Source organism: Sardina pilchardus, chromosome 6 (assembly GCF_963854185.1).
Source record: "Sardina pilchardus chromosome 6, fSarPil1.1, whole genome shotgun sequence".
In the NCBI taxonomy this organism is placed as follows: Eukaryota; Metazoa; Chordata; class Actinopteri; order Clupeiformes; family Clupeidae; genus Sardina; species Sardina pilchardus.
This window is the reverse complement of record NC_084999.1, coordinates 35,191,811-35,209,503: the sequence shown is the minus strand read 5'-3', so window position 1 is coordinate 35,209,503 and position 17,693 is coordinate 35,191,811. Positions and strand designations below refer to the sequence as shown.

Genomic DNA, 17,693 nt, shown 5'->3' with positions numbered 1-17,693 from the left:
TTATACACTTACATGGCATGACTTACATGTCTACCCTCATGTCTAACTCTTATATTATTACTATGTTAAGTTTATTTTAATTGTCCATATATTTATATTAGTACTGTTATTATTATTACTATGCTTACATTTTGTACATTTATTACTGGTCACTAGAATTTTATCTTGCACTGTTGCACTGTTGGACTTATTTGCACTACCAACTTGACACACACCTCAGACTGGATCACAGTACCAATCCTCAGTACATTCATGCATACCTTATCTATAGTATTCTACTGCTCCTTTAGTCATTGTTGATTGTTGATTGTTGATTTGCTTTTTAATCTTCCTGTTTACATTGTTTACATTGTACTGTATGTTGTGTGTGGTGTCTTAAGCTGCTGGGACCTTGAATTTCCCCTTGGGGATCAATAAAGTATCTATCTATCTATCTATCTATCAAACCATCCTGAATTAGTTTCTATGCAATATGATGCATTGGCAATCTAATGGTCTACTCTATGCCTTTAACAACTGTACTACTGTACAGTTCTTGTGATGTTCTTGTGATGACACTTTCAGTGGATCTGCACTTATTTGTGAGGTTTCCTCTCATTTGTCCCTGTGATTTAAAAAGAAAAAAATGAATCTAATTGTTATTGTAATGAGCTCACTCTCATTACCATTACTGTGGTCTAGTAGTCAACTCACTGTATTGTTATTTCTTCTCTCTTCAGTTGGGCAAGATTCTCAAGTACCTCTGCTGCAGGATCGTGATGGTAGTGGCCAAAGTAAGTAACATACAGTAGCCTCCAGAATTATTGGCACCTTTGATATACATAAATAAATTGCTGCTACTATCAAATAGCCTACATTTCAAACAGTTGAATGTAAAATGGCAAGGTATGTTGACATTGTTGATATTCATTTTTCTTTGTTTTCCTACTAGTGCCATGCCTACTTTTTTTTACAAACTTATAAGCAACACGTGTTGCACAGCCTTAAACCACGTAAAATGATCAATGAATAGCCTATGTTGTCGCAGCGATGGGTGGTTGACATTTTAGGCTGAATTTTTTTTTTTTTTTTTTAAAGTCAGATATGCATGGAAATCACTTAGTTCTGTTGTACTGACTCTCCCATTCCCAAAATATGTATGCTCTTTTAGAATTTGTATTGGAATTCATATTTATTCACTAATGGCTTGTGTTAGTGACTAAAATTGTCATATGGTGTGACATGAAAGTTATTGTGTATAAAACTATGATGGGGTATATATCTCTTATGTGAGTCAGTGTATCATAATCTTCTATCTTTACTTCATTAATATCTAGCATTTCCTTGTGGAAATGTATTACATTTTACAGTATACAGTATTTATACACAAAGTAAGGCATTTGTCCACAATCTTTCAATAAACTTCAAAATAATTTGGACATATCTTGATACAAAAGAAATAAAATGCATACAATGTTTGCTGACCCTATTTCCTATCTGTTCCATTCAGATTTGTATGATTTTGAAAGCCTTTTTATTTTCATAATTTCTTGATGTTTCTTGATGTCTCACCAAATGATATGGTGTCACACCATATGATAAATCACACCAAATAACAATCTGTTAACACAAAAATGTGAATATATGCATTTCACAAACAATAAATCATAGTTTAAGATAAATATATTACATAAAGGATCACTGTTAAAAACTATTTTGTAAAACAGAATTCCACCAGATTGTATAGCACTTGGGTAATAGGTGCCACATATTAAATAATAAATGTTAACAAAATGTTAAATATGTTAAAATATGTAAAACACTAAACTATTAGTTAAACATATGTTTGAAAAAAACATTATTTATGTAGGAAAATACAGATTATATCATATAGTGTGACAAATAAATCATATGGTGTGACGGCAAAACCATAAAAATCACACCATATGTCACTCCATATAGGTTTCATGCACTTAGCAAAACAATGAGTCTTGTGGCTACATGCTAGGACCAAAATCATATGCTCACTTTAACATGGTAACATAGATTTAAAGGTGGTTTTGACCAAAAAACGCTGATGGGTCACACCAAAAGACAGGAACAGAGATAGGAGGGCTGGAAATACTTGATTTATTGAAAGAAATATGAGAGATAACTCACCAGGTAAACTTTCAATGTCTTTCTGAGAAGTTATTATACTTCCTGAATGAAGACGGACTCCCTATCCCTAACGGTCTCCACACAATTGCACATTTAAAACATAATTTAGGGTCACACCATATGATATTGATTTTTGGGACAAAATGTTTTTGTTTATGTCTTGTTCAAAAATATTATGCCTGGACTTTAAACACTACAGACTTACAAGTAGACATCTTTGGTATTTATTGTATTTAAGTAATGGAAAAATATATTCATTTGATTTTTTTTATTATTCAAAATCAAACTTCTTGAAATGGGCTCAGGACAGTCACGCCATATGAGCTTTTCCTGGTTTGGCTGAAAATTTTGAGAAATAGGAATATGACTGGCATGAATGGTCCATATGTTCATATAAAACAGGTTTTTCTGAACAATACAACCACATTTATTTGCAGATTAGACATTTCTTTACTTTAGTTTGACACTCTGGACCAAAAAAAAGGCCATGTCATGTCAACCACCCATATAGCCTGGCACGCCCTCCCAGTGATGCAACGCCTTCAGGCTTTTGCTGCTGGTCTGGTCAACTGCTCATTGAGAAGGATTTCTGAGTTCCCGAAATCTGCGGAACTGCCCCCTTTGGTCGAGAACCAATCAACTTTGAGCAGCTCCAACGGCTCTGGGTAGAGGCGTGTTCAAGGCAGAGGAAAGAGTGTTGTTATTGGTTTAAACTCGGCAAACCGCTTTCTGACATCTACCAGTAGCAAATCGAGGCACTTAAAGGAGGCGGGTCAACCAGCGCTTGCAAGAAACCGTGTTAGCACAGGCTGTTGGTCAGACTAAAGTCTCGCAGAGCCTTTGAAAGTCGATGGTAATCAGGCTACCACCCATATACATATAACCCATTTTAAAGTTGAATGTAAAATGTTTTTTTTTTCCAATAGTTATTTATTGAGGAATGTATTAGGTCTACTGTGTGTGTGTTATCATAATGCATGTGGTGAAGGGGACAGGCGACTGGGTTTAATGAATAATCAATTGTCGTTCATTAATGTTAGCGAAGGTCGATTTAGACTATTCCTATAAATTTGCAACCCAAGTAAAAGTTTTTATGTCTGATCTTTTCCTATCCATGTGTGATCTATTTCAGCTCGCAGTGGTTATCGCATCCAGGCCAATCCAGATGGGAATCCCACACGTGTCCTTTATTACATGGAGAGAGAGCTAGCAAATTTGGACCCCAGCCACCAAGGAAATGCAGCAGGCAAATACAACCGCTGTAGGTGCTTTCCCTCTCTCCAAAATCCTCATTTCTGGGTTCAATGAAGCTCTATACAGAGATGGGAAACCCAGCTTCAGAAAGTAAAAATCCTAATTCTAATCAGCTCAGCTCTTCAGCAAGGTAGACCTAATTAGTGAAATCGCCTGTTTTAGGTGCAGAGTTAGAGCTGGTAGGACTTTTACTTAGTTTCCCATCTCAACTGAGTACAACTGAGTTTTTTAACACACAAAAGATGGACATTACTATAAAACGTAAATATTTTGAGCATAGCTACATGTCTGGAATGTACAGAACACCCCTTTAGGGAATCAGACTCATGACTGAAGTGTGGATAGTTCAATCCCTAGTCCCTTTCCCACATGAGCGAGACATCCGGATGTCAAACGGATATCAAATGGATGGCTGTATGTGGGAACGCAAAACTCGGGTATTTTCTTACACGGAACTCACCCTACTAGCCCCCTAGTACTACTTCTAGATGTTACCCGGGTGCGCTTAGGTGGGAACGCAGCCGGCACAGTTCTGGGTAGAGATGGGGGGCGTACCGATGACGTATAGAAATGCGCCCTTGCAGCCTGCTTGCAGCATAGACTGTATATATAGAACTGGACAGTGTGGCTGCATTCAGCAGTGTTCTATGGAATTGAAGCAACCGAGGCGACGCCATCTTGCAGCCAGTCTGAAGTACGCTTGCGCAGTAGGATTGGACGCATGCGCAGTGATGAGGAGGTCGGAGCAGACACGCCCACACAACGAGTGAAAGACGCCCCTCACCGCACCGCGTCGACGCCCTGGCTGAGAAGCTAGCGACCGTATCATTGTCAGTTCGTTCGTGTGTCTGGGTTTACGTTGGTGAACTTTCTCTGGTAAGTGTAACGTATGTAACACAAACCTCTTGTCTGTTAGTGAAATACACAGCTTATATTTTGTATTGTAGCCACCAGTTTACTAGCTAATAACTTCATTTAAATAACGTAGGCTATGTTATATTAACGTTGTCAGCTCAAAAGCCTTGCCAAACACATCAGACATTAGCAGCTAGCTGCTACCGTTTACGTTAGCATAGAAGCTAACGTTAGTAGCGATAGCTAGGTTAAGTTAAGACTAACGTTAGCACACAGATGCTGACAATATGTTCTGTTTGGCTCGGCCAATTTTGTTTTGCCGTTATCAAAAGGCTGTTTTAATATGCCACCTCAACATGGAGAGTGAATCTGTGTTTTGGCGTAGCTGCTAGTTAATTTTAAACGCAGCCTGCCTGTTGTCGTGCCCATTGGCAGAGTAATGAAATGTCCGCATTGAAGAACAAACTAATAGCTGCTAACGTTAGTTTCGCATGCTTAGTATGCTTACTATGTGTTGACAGTAAAGGATCAGCTATAAAACTTTGCCTTTTCTTGTAGGTGGCATTTCCCATGTCCTTTCTCCAGTCCCCGGACGTCCATCTCATCCACTTTGACAGGAACAACCTCAGACATGTCGAGCGTGATATTGAAAGGTGTAGATTGCCTGAACAGTGTAGGACACTTGCTATGTTCATGATGATATTGTATCACATTTTAAACTTGCAGTATATCCCTGAACTCAAACTTAAACTATTCTCATTTTGCCCTCATTGTAAAGGTTGCTGGACTCTGTGTGCATTGGAAACTGACAATAAAAAAACTTAAACAACTTAAACTTAATGTTTACTTGCTATCAAAACCATTGTTATTCAAACGTTGATATATTGTATATAAACATTATATATGGGTCATGGTTATAGAACATGATATAACATGAACAAAACCATAGTATTTTACTGCTCCTTTAGTCATGTTGATTTGCTTTGTATTTTCCTGGTGGTGTCTTAAGCTGCTGGGACCTTGAATTTCCCCTTGGGGATCAATAAAGTATCTATCTATCTATCTATCTACACGTTCAAATTACCAGAAAACAGTTTTAAATGGTTGGTAAGCCTACATTAAGCAAAAATAATTATGATACAAAATATCCACAAATGACCATGTTTTATTGTGTTTGCCAAGGGGTGAGGGGGGGTTAGTCATTAACTTAGAGAGATTTCAGCTCTGGTGGCAGCAGCGTTGTAGACCTTCAGCTCTGGCGATGGTGGCGTAGACCTTCAGCTCTGGTGATGGTGGTGGTGTAGACCTTCAGCTCTGGCGATGGTATTGTAGACCTTCAGCTCTGGCGATGGTGGCGTAGACCTTCAGCTCTGGTGATGGTGGTGGTGTAGACCTTCAGCTCTGGCGATGGTATTGTAGACCTTCAGCTCTGGCGATGGTGGCGTAGACCTTCAGCTCTGGCGATGGTGGCGTAGACCTTCAGCTCTGGCGATGGTGGCGTAGACCTTCAGCTCTGGCGATGGTGGTGGTGGTGCAGGAGGGAGGCGGAAGACAAAATACCCCCTTCATGCACCACCACCGCCATGTGAAAAAACATATAAAATCAAAACTTCCAGGAGGTATTACAGTTGTATAGCATTACAGACAACACAAAAAAAGTTCTAAGTTTGTGTTATGCCATGAAACTTACTTTACACGTCTTACTTTCTCATCCTCTTTTGATATTTCTCCACAATCTCAACCATGACATCATTCTTTCATTTTAATGTCTTGGGTGACAAAAATGTAACTGCTCACTACTGACAAGCCACATTTTGATCTGATGTATTAGCAGCCACCATTTCACATTCCTTATCATTTGCAGCACTTGACAAAGAAAGGATAAGAAAATAACCACTTGCCTTTCTACTAGCAGGTCTCTTCACCAGGTGGTCAGGAAGGGAGAACACAGTTGGTACTGCAGTGCAAGTCAGACGATTCCCCTTAACATAATGAATTGGGTATTCATGAAATGGGTTGAGTTGGAATTTATATCACCACACAGTGTTGGTCAGGAAAGTGATTGGCTTACATAGGTATCAATGGTGAATTCATGGTCTTCAAAATGAAGACTACAGAGATGAGATGACTTGCTGGGCTCCCAGTCTTGTCGTGTTATGTTCACCAGCCATCGTCTCAGTCTGTCTGCATGCTGCACACCTAAAGGAAAACTGTAAAAAAAAAAAAAACATTCATATGTCAAGCGGTTGTGAAGGGTCATAGTGTATTTATTACAACCATTACATATGCCTGTCATTCTGTATACAAAGGCCAAAAACATTTAACTCATAATGCCTCCGGTCTGCTGATGACTGGGGCTGTAATGCCATGCTTTGATGTCTGGCGAGGCTGCTGGTTAATCCGTTCACATTTATTAATTCAGTCAGTCGTTGTATGACATTCATTTGACTACTACTAGGATACCTTCAAGAAACGTAGCTACGGAATCGCTGAATGCCGAGGTAGCACAGCTACACTATCTCGGTAGCATAGAGTTAGCTTAGTTAGACCGCCTTCATCGGAAAAACGGCTGTCATAACTCATAACCATAGGGTCATTACATAGTGTTAACATATTTAATCTCATTAAATATTACCAAGAACTATTAATGTTAAAGTTTGCAATACACCACGTACACGGCTTCGTCTATGAACATTGTTAAATAAACTAGCAGCTAATCTAATAAGTTTACGTTACCAGGCTAAGATAAATTAACCTGCTAACGTAATGTACCCGGTAACCTAACGTCAGCTAACTGGACCGCTATTCCTGGCACAATCAGACACATTGATATAATAATAACTACAACCATTCTTCTACCTAATCCTTTTAAGGATGTCTGACACAGATGACCGTAAAATTAAATTACCTTGCTAAAGTTAACGGCTAAGCGATCCCTAGAAGCCTTCATAGCCTACATAGTGCTACTGTAAGTTAGCAAGCTAATATTAAGTTAATATTCACTTACCGAAAAAACTGCACAGAGCTTCTCTGGGATGGCCCGTTAGTACAACCAACAGCACAGCACGACATGACTGTCAATGTATAAGAGTAATAACAGCAAATAAAACAAATATGATAAGTTGCCTGACGGACGAACACCACCACAGCCGAGCCTACTCCACGGACTGAACGGCTGCAAGCGGCTGAAGCTGCGTTGACGCACTGTCAATCAACGCCCTTTTTAGATTTGTTAAAATAACGTTAAAAAAAATAATTTCACAGAGAAAAGAAAAATGGTGTGTATTGAAGCACATTGAAAACTATTTTTTCGAATAACATGTTGTAAATATAAAATTAGTTTTAGGTGAGAAAAGTGACACGGAAAGTTGGCTACTTGCCCATTGAAATACATGGGGATGGGCGGAGCTACGAATTGTACTGCAGCCAGCCACCAGGGGGCTCTGGACTAGCGGTTGCTTCAATTCCAACGGACGACACACTGTCCAGGTCTATATATACAGTCTATGGCTTGCAGCGTGAGGCAGAAAGTACAAATTGCCATGGTAACGATAAACATTGCCCTACGAGTATGAACACAGACGAGAACACCGGAGTACAGAAAACAGTGACATTTTGTTGTGTACGTACAATAAAAATTTAAACTGCAATCACGTTGTTGTGTTTGTTGCGGGACAGGCAGGATTATCCTTGCAAACGTGAATAGCTTGAAGTGTTGTCGATTAGCTTGCAACTAGCTGTTTATTACAGTGGTTAGCAATTAACAGCTAACAGTTAACGTCGCTGTTATTTAGCATTGTTGCTTTTTGTAGGAGTTGGGAAGGAGCCTCAGCCTCAGACCTCTGTGTGCTGTTTATATATTTTCCAGGTGTGTCATTATTTTCTATTAATTTGTTGTGTTGGATGTTTATACCAGAGAGGGTTGAAGTAGAGCTTTGTTTATACTGTGGTCCTGGCGTTAGCTATTTTTTCCTCTATGCTAGCTCCCGCTGACTAGCGAGCTAACTACTTCTGTTGTTTCATGATGTTTTGGATCTGATGCAAGTTCGCATCATCCAGGCAACACAGCACAACAACGCATTTATTTAGCGTCATCTCCCTCCCCCTGCAAGTGCTGACATTGCCCCACCCCTCGCGGCTCCTACTCGGGTCTAGTGTGAACACAATTACCCGTATCTCACTCGGACATAAAGCTCATGTGGGAAACGTCCGTGTCGTGCCTCTACCGGGTAAATATGTCCGGGTAACTTCTAGAAGTTAGGTGGGAAAGGGACTCCTGATTGATAGGAAGTGTTTGAACAGTGTCTGATGTCTTCTTTCAGGACTGAGGTGCCTAACGCTAACTTAAAGTCCCTTTCCCACATAACTTCTAGAAGTTACCCGGAGATATTTACCCGGGTAAAGGCACGACACGGACGTTTCCCACATGAGTTTTATGTCCGAGTGAGATACGGGTAATTGTGTTCACACTAGACCCGAGTAGGAGCCGCGAGGGGTGGGGCAATGTCAGCACTTGCAGGGGGAGGGAGATGACGCTAAATAAATGCGTTGTTGTGCTGTGTTGCTTGGATGATGCGAACTTACATCAGATCCAAAACATCATGAAACAACAGAAGTAGTTAGCTCGCTAGTCAGCGGGAGCTAGCATAGAGGAAAAAATAGCTAACCTACGACCACAGTAGGCTATAAACAAAGCTCTACTTCAACCCTCTCTGGTATAAACATCCAACATAACAAATTAATAGAAAATAATGACACACCTGGAAAATATAAACAGCACACAGAGGTCTGAGACTCCTTCCCAACTCCTACAAAAAGCAACAATGCTAAATAACAGCGACGTTAACTATTAGCTGTAATAAACAGCTTGTTGCAAGCTAATCGACAACACTTCAATTATCACGTTTGCAAGGATAATACTGCCTGTCCCGCAAACAAACACAACAACCTGATTGCAGTTTAAATTTTTATTGTACGTACACAACAAAATGTCACTGTTTGCTGTACTCCGGTGTTCTCGTCTGTGTTCATGCTCGTAGGGCAATGTTTATCGTTACCATGGCAATTTGTACTTTCTGCCTCGCGCTGCAAGCAGGCTGCAAGGACGCATTTCTATACGTCATCGGTACGCCCCCCATCTCTACCCAGAACTGTGCCGGCTGCGTTCCCACCTAAGCGCACCCGGGTAACATCTAGAAGTAGTACTAGGGGGCTAGTAGGGTGAGTTCCGGGTAAGAAAATACCCGAGTTTTGCGTTCCCACATACAGCCACCCGTTTGATATCCGTTTGATATCCGGATGTCTCGCTCATGTGGGAAAGGGACTTAAAACTGCTCCCAATGGCTGCCCACTGTTCTGTCTTATGCTTGTGTGTGCTCACTACACTAGTGTGTCACTACTTACTTTGTGTTTGTTGCTCGGTGTGTGTGTGTGTGTGTGTGTGTGTGTGTAGTCCCTTTCCCACATAGCTTCTAGAAGTTACCCGGACATATTTACCCGGGTGGAGGCACGACACGGACGTTTCCCACATGCGCTTTATGTCCGAGTGATATACGGGTAATTGTGTTCACACTAGACCCGAGTAGGAGCCGCGAGGGGTGGGGCAATGTCAGCTTGTGCAGGGGGAGGGAGATGACGCTAAATAAATGCGTTGTTGTGCTGTGTTGCCTGGATGATGCGAACTTACATCAGATCCAAAACATCATGAAACAACAGAAGTAGTTAGCTCGCTAGTCAGCGGGAGCTAGCATAGAGGAAAAAATAGCTAACGCCAGGAGCACTAGGCTATAAACAAAGCTCTACTTCAACCCTCTCTGGTATAAACATCCAACATAACAAATTAATAGAAAATAATGACACACCTGGAAAATATAAACAGCACACAGAGGTCTGAGGCTCCTTCCCAGCTCCAACAATGCTAAATAACAGCGACGTTAACTATTAGCTGTTAATTGCTAACCACTGTAATAAACAGCTAGTTGCAAGCTAATCGACAACACTTCAAGCTATTCACGTTTGCAAGGATAATCCTGCCTGTCCTGCAACAAACACAACAACGTTGATTGCAGTTTAAATTTTTATTGTACGTACACAACAAAATGTCACTGTTTTCTGTACTCCGGTGTTCTCTCTGTGTTCATACTCGTAGGGCAATGTTTATCGTTACCATGGCAATTTGTACTTTCTGCCTCGTGCTGCAAGCAGGCTGCAAGGGCGCATTTCTATACGTCATCGGTACGCCCCCCCATCTCTACCCAGAACTGTGCCGGCTGCGTTCCCACCTAAGCGCACCCGGGTAACATCTAGAAGTAGTACTAGGGGGCTAGTAGGGTGAGTTCCGGGTAAGAAAATACCCGAGTTTTGCGTTCCCACATACAGCCACCCGTTTGATATCCGTTTGACATCCGGATGTCTCGCTCATGTGGGAAAGGGACTTGTGTGTGTGTGTGTGTGCACTAACCAGGGATGGTGATTGCTTGGGATAATAAAAGTGTCTGTTTGCCAGACTGTTTCAACTAAATACTTCATCAACTTTTTATTTGTTTTTGTCTAAAGTGAAAATTAACACCCAGAATCTATAAACAGGTTGAAGAGTTCCTGGGTTTTTGTTTAAGTTCTGTGAAAGTCGCGTGCCACTCAATGGTGGCAGAACAATTTGGCCATAGTTGTCATGCTGTAGTTACCATAAGTTGCAAGCCTTATTTTAGCATTGCTACTATTAACTACGCAGGTATTGCTACTCAGTGTGTCTCCATCTATCATGTTGCCATTCCTTGTTTCCTACTTTCATCCTCTGTCTTCATTGCCCCTTCCCCTTGTTTAGTGGATGGAATGAGTGTGGTGAGCTCTCTGCATGATGCATCTGAACCTCGCTCACATGGGCACTCAAGGCCACCACAGCTGCACACCCATTATGACGACGTGGATGACAGAATGAGTACCATAAGCAGTGTGTCCCAGCACTACCATCCAAGGCGCCACAATGATTCCCCAATGAACCATGGCGCTCGAGGCCGTGCCCGTTCCATGGACAATCTAGATGCAATTCACCCGCACTCCAGGGCTGATGACTATCCACAAAATTACAAGTCTGAAGCCAGAGGTGGCCGAAGGGGGTGAGTAGACAATACATATTTTGTGTCGGGTTGTTTGATCTGAGCGGCTTCTCCTGGCAAACGCAAAAGCCATCAACTGTCCAAGCAGCAGTCCTGTTAGCTAGCATGCTAGCTGCTAGTCCTACTGCACACATCCTCATCCAGACGCTGGTCAAGGCAGGCAGTTTTGACAGCTCTTTGGCAACCGACTCTGACAATGGTACGTTTCACACAGGGTCAGCTGTCATGAGTGAAGTCCCTGACCAGACACTGGTAAGGTAGCTCTCGTAGTGCAGTCAAGAAGGCCGTTAGCGACACAGGTGGGCTAGAGCTAGGCCAGAATCTTCAGCCAGTTGGCATTGATGTTTGTCTCGAACTCAAAAAAGTGATAAACCGCATTGAGAAAAGTGCCTACAAATGTTGGTTGTGTTCAACTTAAAGATTTGACACAAAGACAGAATAAAACATAAGGTAAAACCATCCATATCCTAGCAACATACAGCAATGAACAGGTATGGGGTATTTCATATCAATTTCATATAAAAAATTTGGATTCAACACCATGGTCTCACTATGCTCATTTTTGTCCAATCAGTCCTTCATGTTTTATGACTCATGAACATTTCTGCCTCATATCTTATTTCGTTGCTGGGATATGACTTTTCAAATTTCACCCATTGTCATCTGGTCACCCTAATAGGCAACCATAGATTAATTCATTAATTCATTACGGTTACAAGACCGCATTTCCGTGAATAGGCTATAGTTGTCAAGGCGAAGACGAAAGAGATGGACAAGATGGACATTAGGCTACATTTATATGCTAGGAATACTTAGAAATGTTTATAGGCTATTTTAAAACGGAGGCATGCGTTCATTTTAACCGGGGACGCTGGGTAGGCTACATGTACCCAGCACTTTTCGTTATCACAGATTTTGTCCCCACCACTTTTGACAACTGAAAATAAAATGAATTGAACAGAAATCTCTTTAATACATGCCTACGCTTGACGCTTTACTTATAACCTAGCCTAACCCTAACTATTAAGACCACTACAGTTGATTCAGAATGCTGCAGCACGACTGGTCTTCAATCATGTAACCCCTCTCCTAGTTACTCTCCACTGGCTCCCTATAGTGGCCAGAGTTAAGTTTAAATCTCTCACTCTGGCCTATAGGACACTGACTGGATCTGCTCCCAGCTACTTCAGTTCTTTAATCAGGATGTACATTCCCAACCGCCCATTGCGATCTTCTGAGGAGAGTCTGTTATGTCGACCAACCATACATGCTAGGTCAAATTGTAGATCCTATTCTTCAGTGGTTCCGTGTTGGTGGAATGAGTTGCCCAGTGCTCTCCGTTCCAGCAACAGTTTTGGACCTTTTAAGAGGGGTCTTGAGGCATATTTGTTTAATATGCACTTAGTCTTTTGAGCGTTTGTTATGTGTTATGGTTTGTATAATAGTATTTTTGTTATAATTTGTCCATTGATAGAATTTGATATTTATTTTGCTTTTGTCCTTAAATTTAGCCTTACCATGCTATAGTTATTGTTATTATATAATTCATTGAGTAACTTATTTAATTGCTATTCTCATTTCATTGTTTTATTTCTCATTAGGTTAGTGCTTAAAATTATTGTTTCATTGGTAATATTGCTATTCTCCCTTTTTTTGTAATTGTTCACGGTTAATTTAATTTGTATTGTTATTTATTTGTATGTCGCTTTGGACAAAGGCGTCTGCTAAATAACCATAACCATAACCATAACCGTACATGCACGGAGAAGATCGCGCATTTTGTAACATTAACAATGGATGGTCAGCTATATGCGATAGGGCAGAGTGATTCATTGTAACCATCGACTAGTACGCCTAGCTCTGCAAAATAAATTTCTAGCAACTTATATAGATTTAGGTATGAATGTTCATGTTGATTCAGAGATAGGCATAGGCTACCGTAGGCTACTGTGCGTCAAGCTACGACAACAGCATATCATGTGGTGAATTAATGACTAACGTCAGTTGTTTAACATGTCAGAACTTTTGATCGGCGTTTCAAGTGCATGGGGGTAGACTAAATATATGGACTGCGAAAGTAGCCTACAGCAGCTTTCAGACACTCAAGGTGAGGAAGTGCTCCATGCTGCATTATTGAGAAGGGCTTAGTTTCGGGAAACATTCTTAAAACACAATGTGAAAGACCTCCGATGCGCACTGATGGCTATAGGTATGGGGTCGTAACTCAGGAGGATATGATTGAGCCTAAGAAATCAACAACATCTGTACTTTTCAGCGTTTTTCTTTCTGGAGGGGGTCCAACATTGCGGGGGTCCCGACCAGGGTGGGAATTTCGTCATTTTAGGGGCAAGGCCATTTGGCCTTCACCTTCTTTTTTTTTTTAGGGGCACCAAGGCCACATGATAGGGCACAAAGGCCACTGAGTAAAATTCGATGGTTTTACATTTCAGGGTTATCTCGACACAAATACATAGACCCGCTAGCTGCTGTAGGCTTTGAGAAACACTAACGCAGCCTCAAACTTCTTTAAGTTGAGGCCCAATCATGGCAGACTTTGGGGTCATAGGCCCCACCTACACTTGCCTCACCCCACCCCCCATCAGATCATCATTATGATTATCATATCACAATTAGTATTATGCTATATTGTTAGACATGCACTTTCACTTCAAAGCAGCAAAGCATGTTTGTGCCAAAATTGTTTACAAAAAGTTTGTGAAAACTATGGACATCAGCGGTCTGCTTTACTAATGTAAGATAGGCTATATAGAATTACAATATAGAATTACAATTCTTTTGCATGTTTGCATGAGAGGGTGCTATTGTTTTGGGATGTTTCCCTCATGCAAGCATCATAAGCCGTTTTCAGACAGGTTTCCGCACATTCTGCGATAATTACCATGACATGACGCATAGGGTATTTGCTGAAAGTAAAAGTCTGTGAACATTGCGAAAATACACCACTGTCTGAAAACGGCTACACTCTGGTAGGCAAATGGAGAAATAAAATGATATGGTTTATAATGAAATTTCATTTGAATGCCTGAATGTAAGAAAACACAATGGTAAACGGCTGTGCAGATAGGCGTAAATCTGGAGATCTTTAAATGAAAGACAAGCTACAATTTTCTGACCACGTTATATTAAAATGTGCCTACCGGTAAACAATGCTCAATGCTAAACAATGTTTGCCCTGTTTGTATGAAAGTTGCGGGAATCCACGTTGCTCTATTAAAATAGAATAGAATAGAATATATACTTTTTTGATCCCGTGAGGGAAATTCAGTTCTCTGCATTTAACCCAATTTAACCGAATTAGTGAACACACAGCACACAGTGAACACACAGTGAGGTGAATCACACAACCCAGAGCAGTGAGCTGCCTGCCCAACCAGCGGCGCTCGGGGAGCAGTGAGGGGTTAGGTGCCTTGCTCAAGGGCACTTCAGCCATGGTGGACTGGTCGGGGATCGAACCGGCAACCCTCCGGTTCCAAGCCCGGTGCGGCTAAATGTTGTCAAATAATTATATAGCCTTCCGACAGGTTGAAGCAGAGCTTTTACACTAACATTATCGTGTAGTTTCAGTTTCTATCACGCAAACATGCACAGATTGCACACGCATGCATTCAAAGAAAGCTCATACCACCACTTAATTGTATGGCTCTATGTTTAATCACATCGAATTAGCTAGCATTTCCTCCTGATTGCAGTAACGTTTGCATTCTTTTTCTGTCGGTCCGCGATTGCATGATCAATTGTGCAGCAAATTATCAGGTGAAGCACCGGAATTTCACTCAAAGAGCAAAGAGCGTTCCGTATCAGTTCAATACGGAACAAGACTTTTATGTGTCAAATACGGGACGATTCCATATTATACTGAATGGTTGGCAACCCTAAGTCAGGGGCATAAAGGCCACTGTGGCCGTACGATGGGGGATTTTTTCACACTCATTTAGATTTGGGAGATATGATTTCACACCAAACAGAAAGTGAGGGATAATGTATAGAATGCTGGTCATAATCGGGAAGATAAGTACCGACAGTGCGAACCGGACCCTGACGCGAAGCTGACCTCTGTGTATGAAATGCGCTATAATAAACTTGATTTGACTTGACCCTGAAAGGTACTTTTTTTCCCGATAATGACCAGCGTGCTATCCATTATCCCGCTTATTATACGGCTACTTGCCAAAACTAGAATAGAAACTTAACACAATGTGTCTTTAGCAATGACTTGGCTACCGTTTCGTGGCTTTCGCTAGCAAAATAAATAGTTCACCACACAGATAGAACTTGACAGTTTCAGGTGTTGCATGCAGTGTTGGGACGGAGTAACGGCGTTTAAGTATAGCAGCGTTACTAACGGCGTTAATTTGTCAGTAATGCAGTAATCTAATTATTTACTTTTCTCATCGTGGCAACGCTGTTATCGTTACTGAGAATTTAAAGCATCGCGTTACTACAATTTGGTTCAATGAAGCGCGTTCACTGGATGGGATCATATGGGAATACCCTCCCCTGAGCTAATAATAATGTTTATTGTTCTTGAACTTGACAGACTAGTAGGCTACCTATACCGTAGGCCTAGCCCTACATCAGAGAAATGAAATGGAAATAATTTCATTCATAGGCCCACTTCATATCCAACTTCAGGAGGGAAAAAAATAGGCTACTCACCAAATCCAAGCCATTTCATTTCTGCACATACTGTAGCGTAGCCGACCGAACTTGCCACGATAGTTTATAGGCATAATAGTGACAAGCCTGTTAATGCGCACTTTCTCTGTCTGTCGGATTTAATGCTCCTCTATAGTTTCTCTCACAAGGCTACTTCACTGAAACTGAACGTTATCTTCAAAGGAGGACCCAATACATATTTTAAAGATAGCCTATTTTATTTTTGAGGGCTTTTTATATCGGGGGTTACCCTACAGTAAAATTACTTATTAGGCTACACGTCTCTGCTGCATAGCCTACATTTCGTCAGGGCCGTTCAACTGGAGAAGGGGTTGTTCATTGACTCCCGTAGATTATTGCAAATATAGACTTGGTTGCGACTTCCGAACAGTTTTGTGAGTGCTACTTTGTTAATACTTGGGAAACTGCGAGTAAGGGGCCGCTACAGCACAGCCCGCTAAAGTGCCGCGAGCGCGCAGCAAATCGGCAGAAACAATATTTTTAAGCTCACAATATTCAGACCGGCCCAAAACGTTAACGGCCCACCGGGAATCCTCCCGCATCTCCCGATTAGCCATCCCTGGGCTGGGTGGGCAGATGCCATGCGCACGTTCTGACTTCCACCCATCAATCAGTTCATATAAATATCATTGACGTTAAAGATGTTAATAGCGTTATAGAACATAAAAATTAACGTCAGTTACTTTGCTGAGTAACTAATTACTTTTACATTGAGGTAACTAACTCAATTACATTTTGGCTGAAGTAATTTGTAATGGTAACTAATTACTTTTTTAAAGTAAGATGACCAACACTGGTTGCATGGCAACGTCTTACTAGCTGACTAGCTTCAATGAAATTTCATTGCAATAAGCAAACGGACTTGTCGGCCTGAAGCACAAACTCCGTTTCCAATGACTGCGGTCATTATTTTTTTTCACAGGTCATCTAGTCAAAAATAATGACCGGTAGGAGTTTGGGAAATCCCATTCAAGTCAATGGAGCGTTCTACTTGCATTGTGAAGAGCCGTATAAAAAAAAAAATACATTTAAACATTAAAAATACATATTTTGTGTGCATAATTTATGCATTTTTTTATCTCCCACTTTTAGCTCAGATGATGGACGAAATCGTGACTACAGTCGTGACGATGACCGCCATTACCACCGACAGAACAACTCCCCTGATGATCATCAAGGCAGAAATAGAGGTCGTGGTGCTGGTTTCCAGAATCGTCGTAGTCGTAGTCGTGATGATCTGACGGACATAGGGTGGAGTGGCAGAAGGGATGAATATGATGACCAAATTCTGCGCGAGGCTCTGGAGAAGAAGAAACTTGGGCCACCACCGAGTGCACGTAGTCGTGACCGTTTGGACAACATTGGCGAGAAAGGCAATTATGGACCCCCACCATTGCCTACATCTCCTCCATCTGGTTACCCTGAGCATTTCCCTCCTCCCCTACCCTATGATCAAGAGAGTACAGCATCTTCCAAGAAGAGCAACCTGCGCAAGGTCAGTTAACACTGAAGTATTGGAAGTCTTGTTTAAAAGATACATTAGACATGTAGATTAGACAGACAGGTCATATTACATTTTACATTTAAATGCAGTTAAATTATGTACAATATGATGCAATAGATAGAATAGAA

General features: G+C 41.2%; 2 protein-coding genes across 4 annotated transcripts in view; one reads left to right on the top strand and one right to left on the bottom strand.

Moving 5' to 3' along the window:
• lsr (lipolysis stimulated lipoprotein receptor) overlaps positions 1-17,693 on the top strand; it is a 45,651-nt gene that overhangs the window by 14,219 nt on the left and 13,739 nt on the right. For both annotated transcript variants that reach the window (XM_062539675.1, XM_062539677.1), the window contains 4 exons: positions 720-773; positions 3,272-3,400; positions 11,072-11,363; positions 17,154-17,556. In XM_062539675.1, the coding sequence (XP_062395659.1) occupies positions 720-773; positions 3,272-3,400; positions 11,072-11,363; positions 17,154-17,556 (878 nt within the window). The remainder of the gene's footprint in view (positions 1-719; positions 774-3,271; positions 3,401-11,071; positions 11,364-17,153; positions 17,557-17,693) is intronic.
• On the bottom strand, positions 5,396-7,755 carry LOC134083356 (THAP domain-containing protein 2-like). Of its 2 annotated transcripts, XM_062539674.1 has the most exons (5): positions 7,256-7,755; positions 6,320-6,458; positions 6,150-6,230; positions 5,754-5,811; positions 5,396-5,697 (listed from the first exon to the last, which is right to left on the bottom strand). In XM_062539674.1, the coding sequence occupies exons 1-5, from the start codon at positions 7,318-7,320 to the stop codon at positions 5,672-5,674; spliced, it is 369 nt and encodes a 122-aa protein (XP_062395658.1). In that variant the 5' UTR covers positions 7,321-7,755; the 3' UTR covers positions 5,396-5,671. The 2 variants fall into 2 exon arrangements, with proteins under 2 accessions (XP_062395658.1, XP_062395657.1); XM_062539673.1 differs by having other exon boundaries at positions 5,396-5,811.

Excerpts from the sequence above, each read along its gene's own strand:
- LOC134083356 (XM_062539673.1), bottom strand. The coding sequence starts at position 7,320 with ATGTCGTGCTGTGCTGTTGGTTGTACTAACGGGCCATCCCAGAGAAGC. Across the intron at positions 6,459-7,255 it reads AGCTCTGTGCAGTTTTTTCG|TTTTCCTTTAGGTGTGCAGC; the intron begins GTAAGTGAATAT and ends TTTTTTTTACAG. Across the intron at positions 5,812-6,149 it reads AGAGACCTGCTAGTAGAAAG|GGGGTATTTTGTCTTCCGCC; the intron begins GCAAGTGGTTAT and ends TGGTGCATGAAG.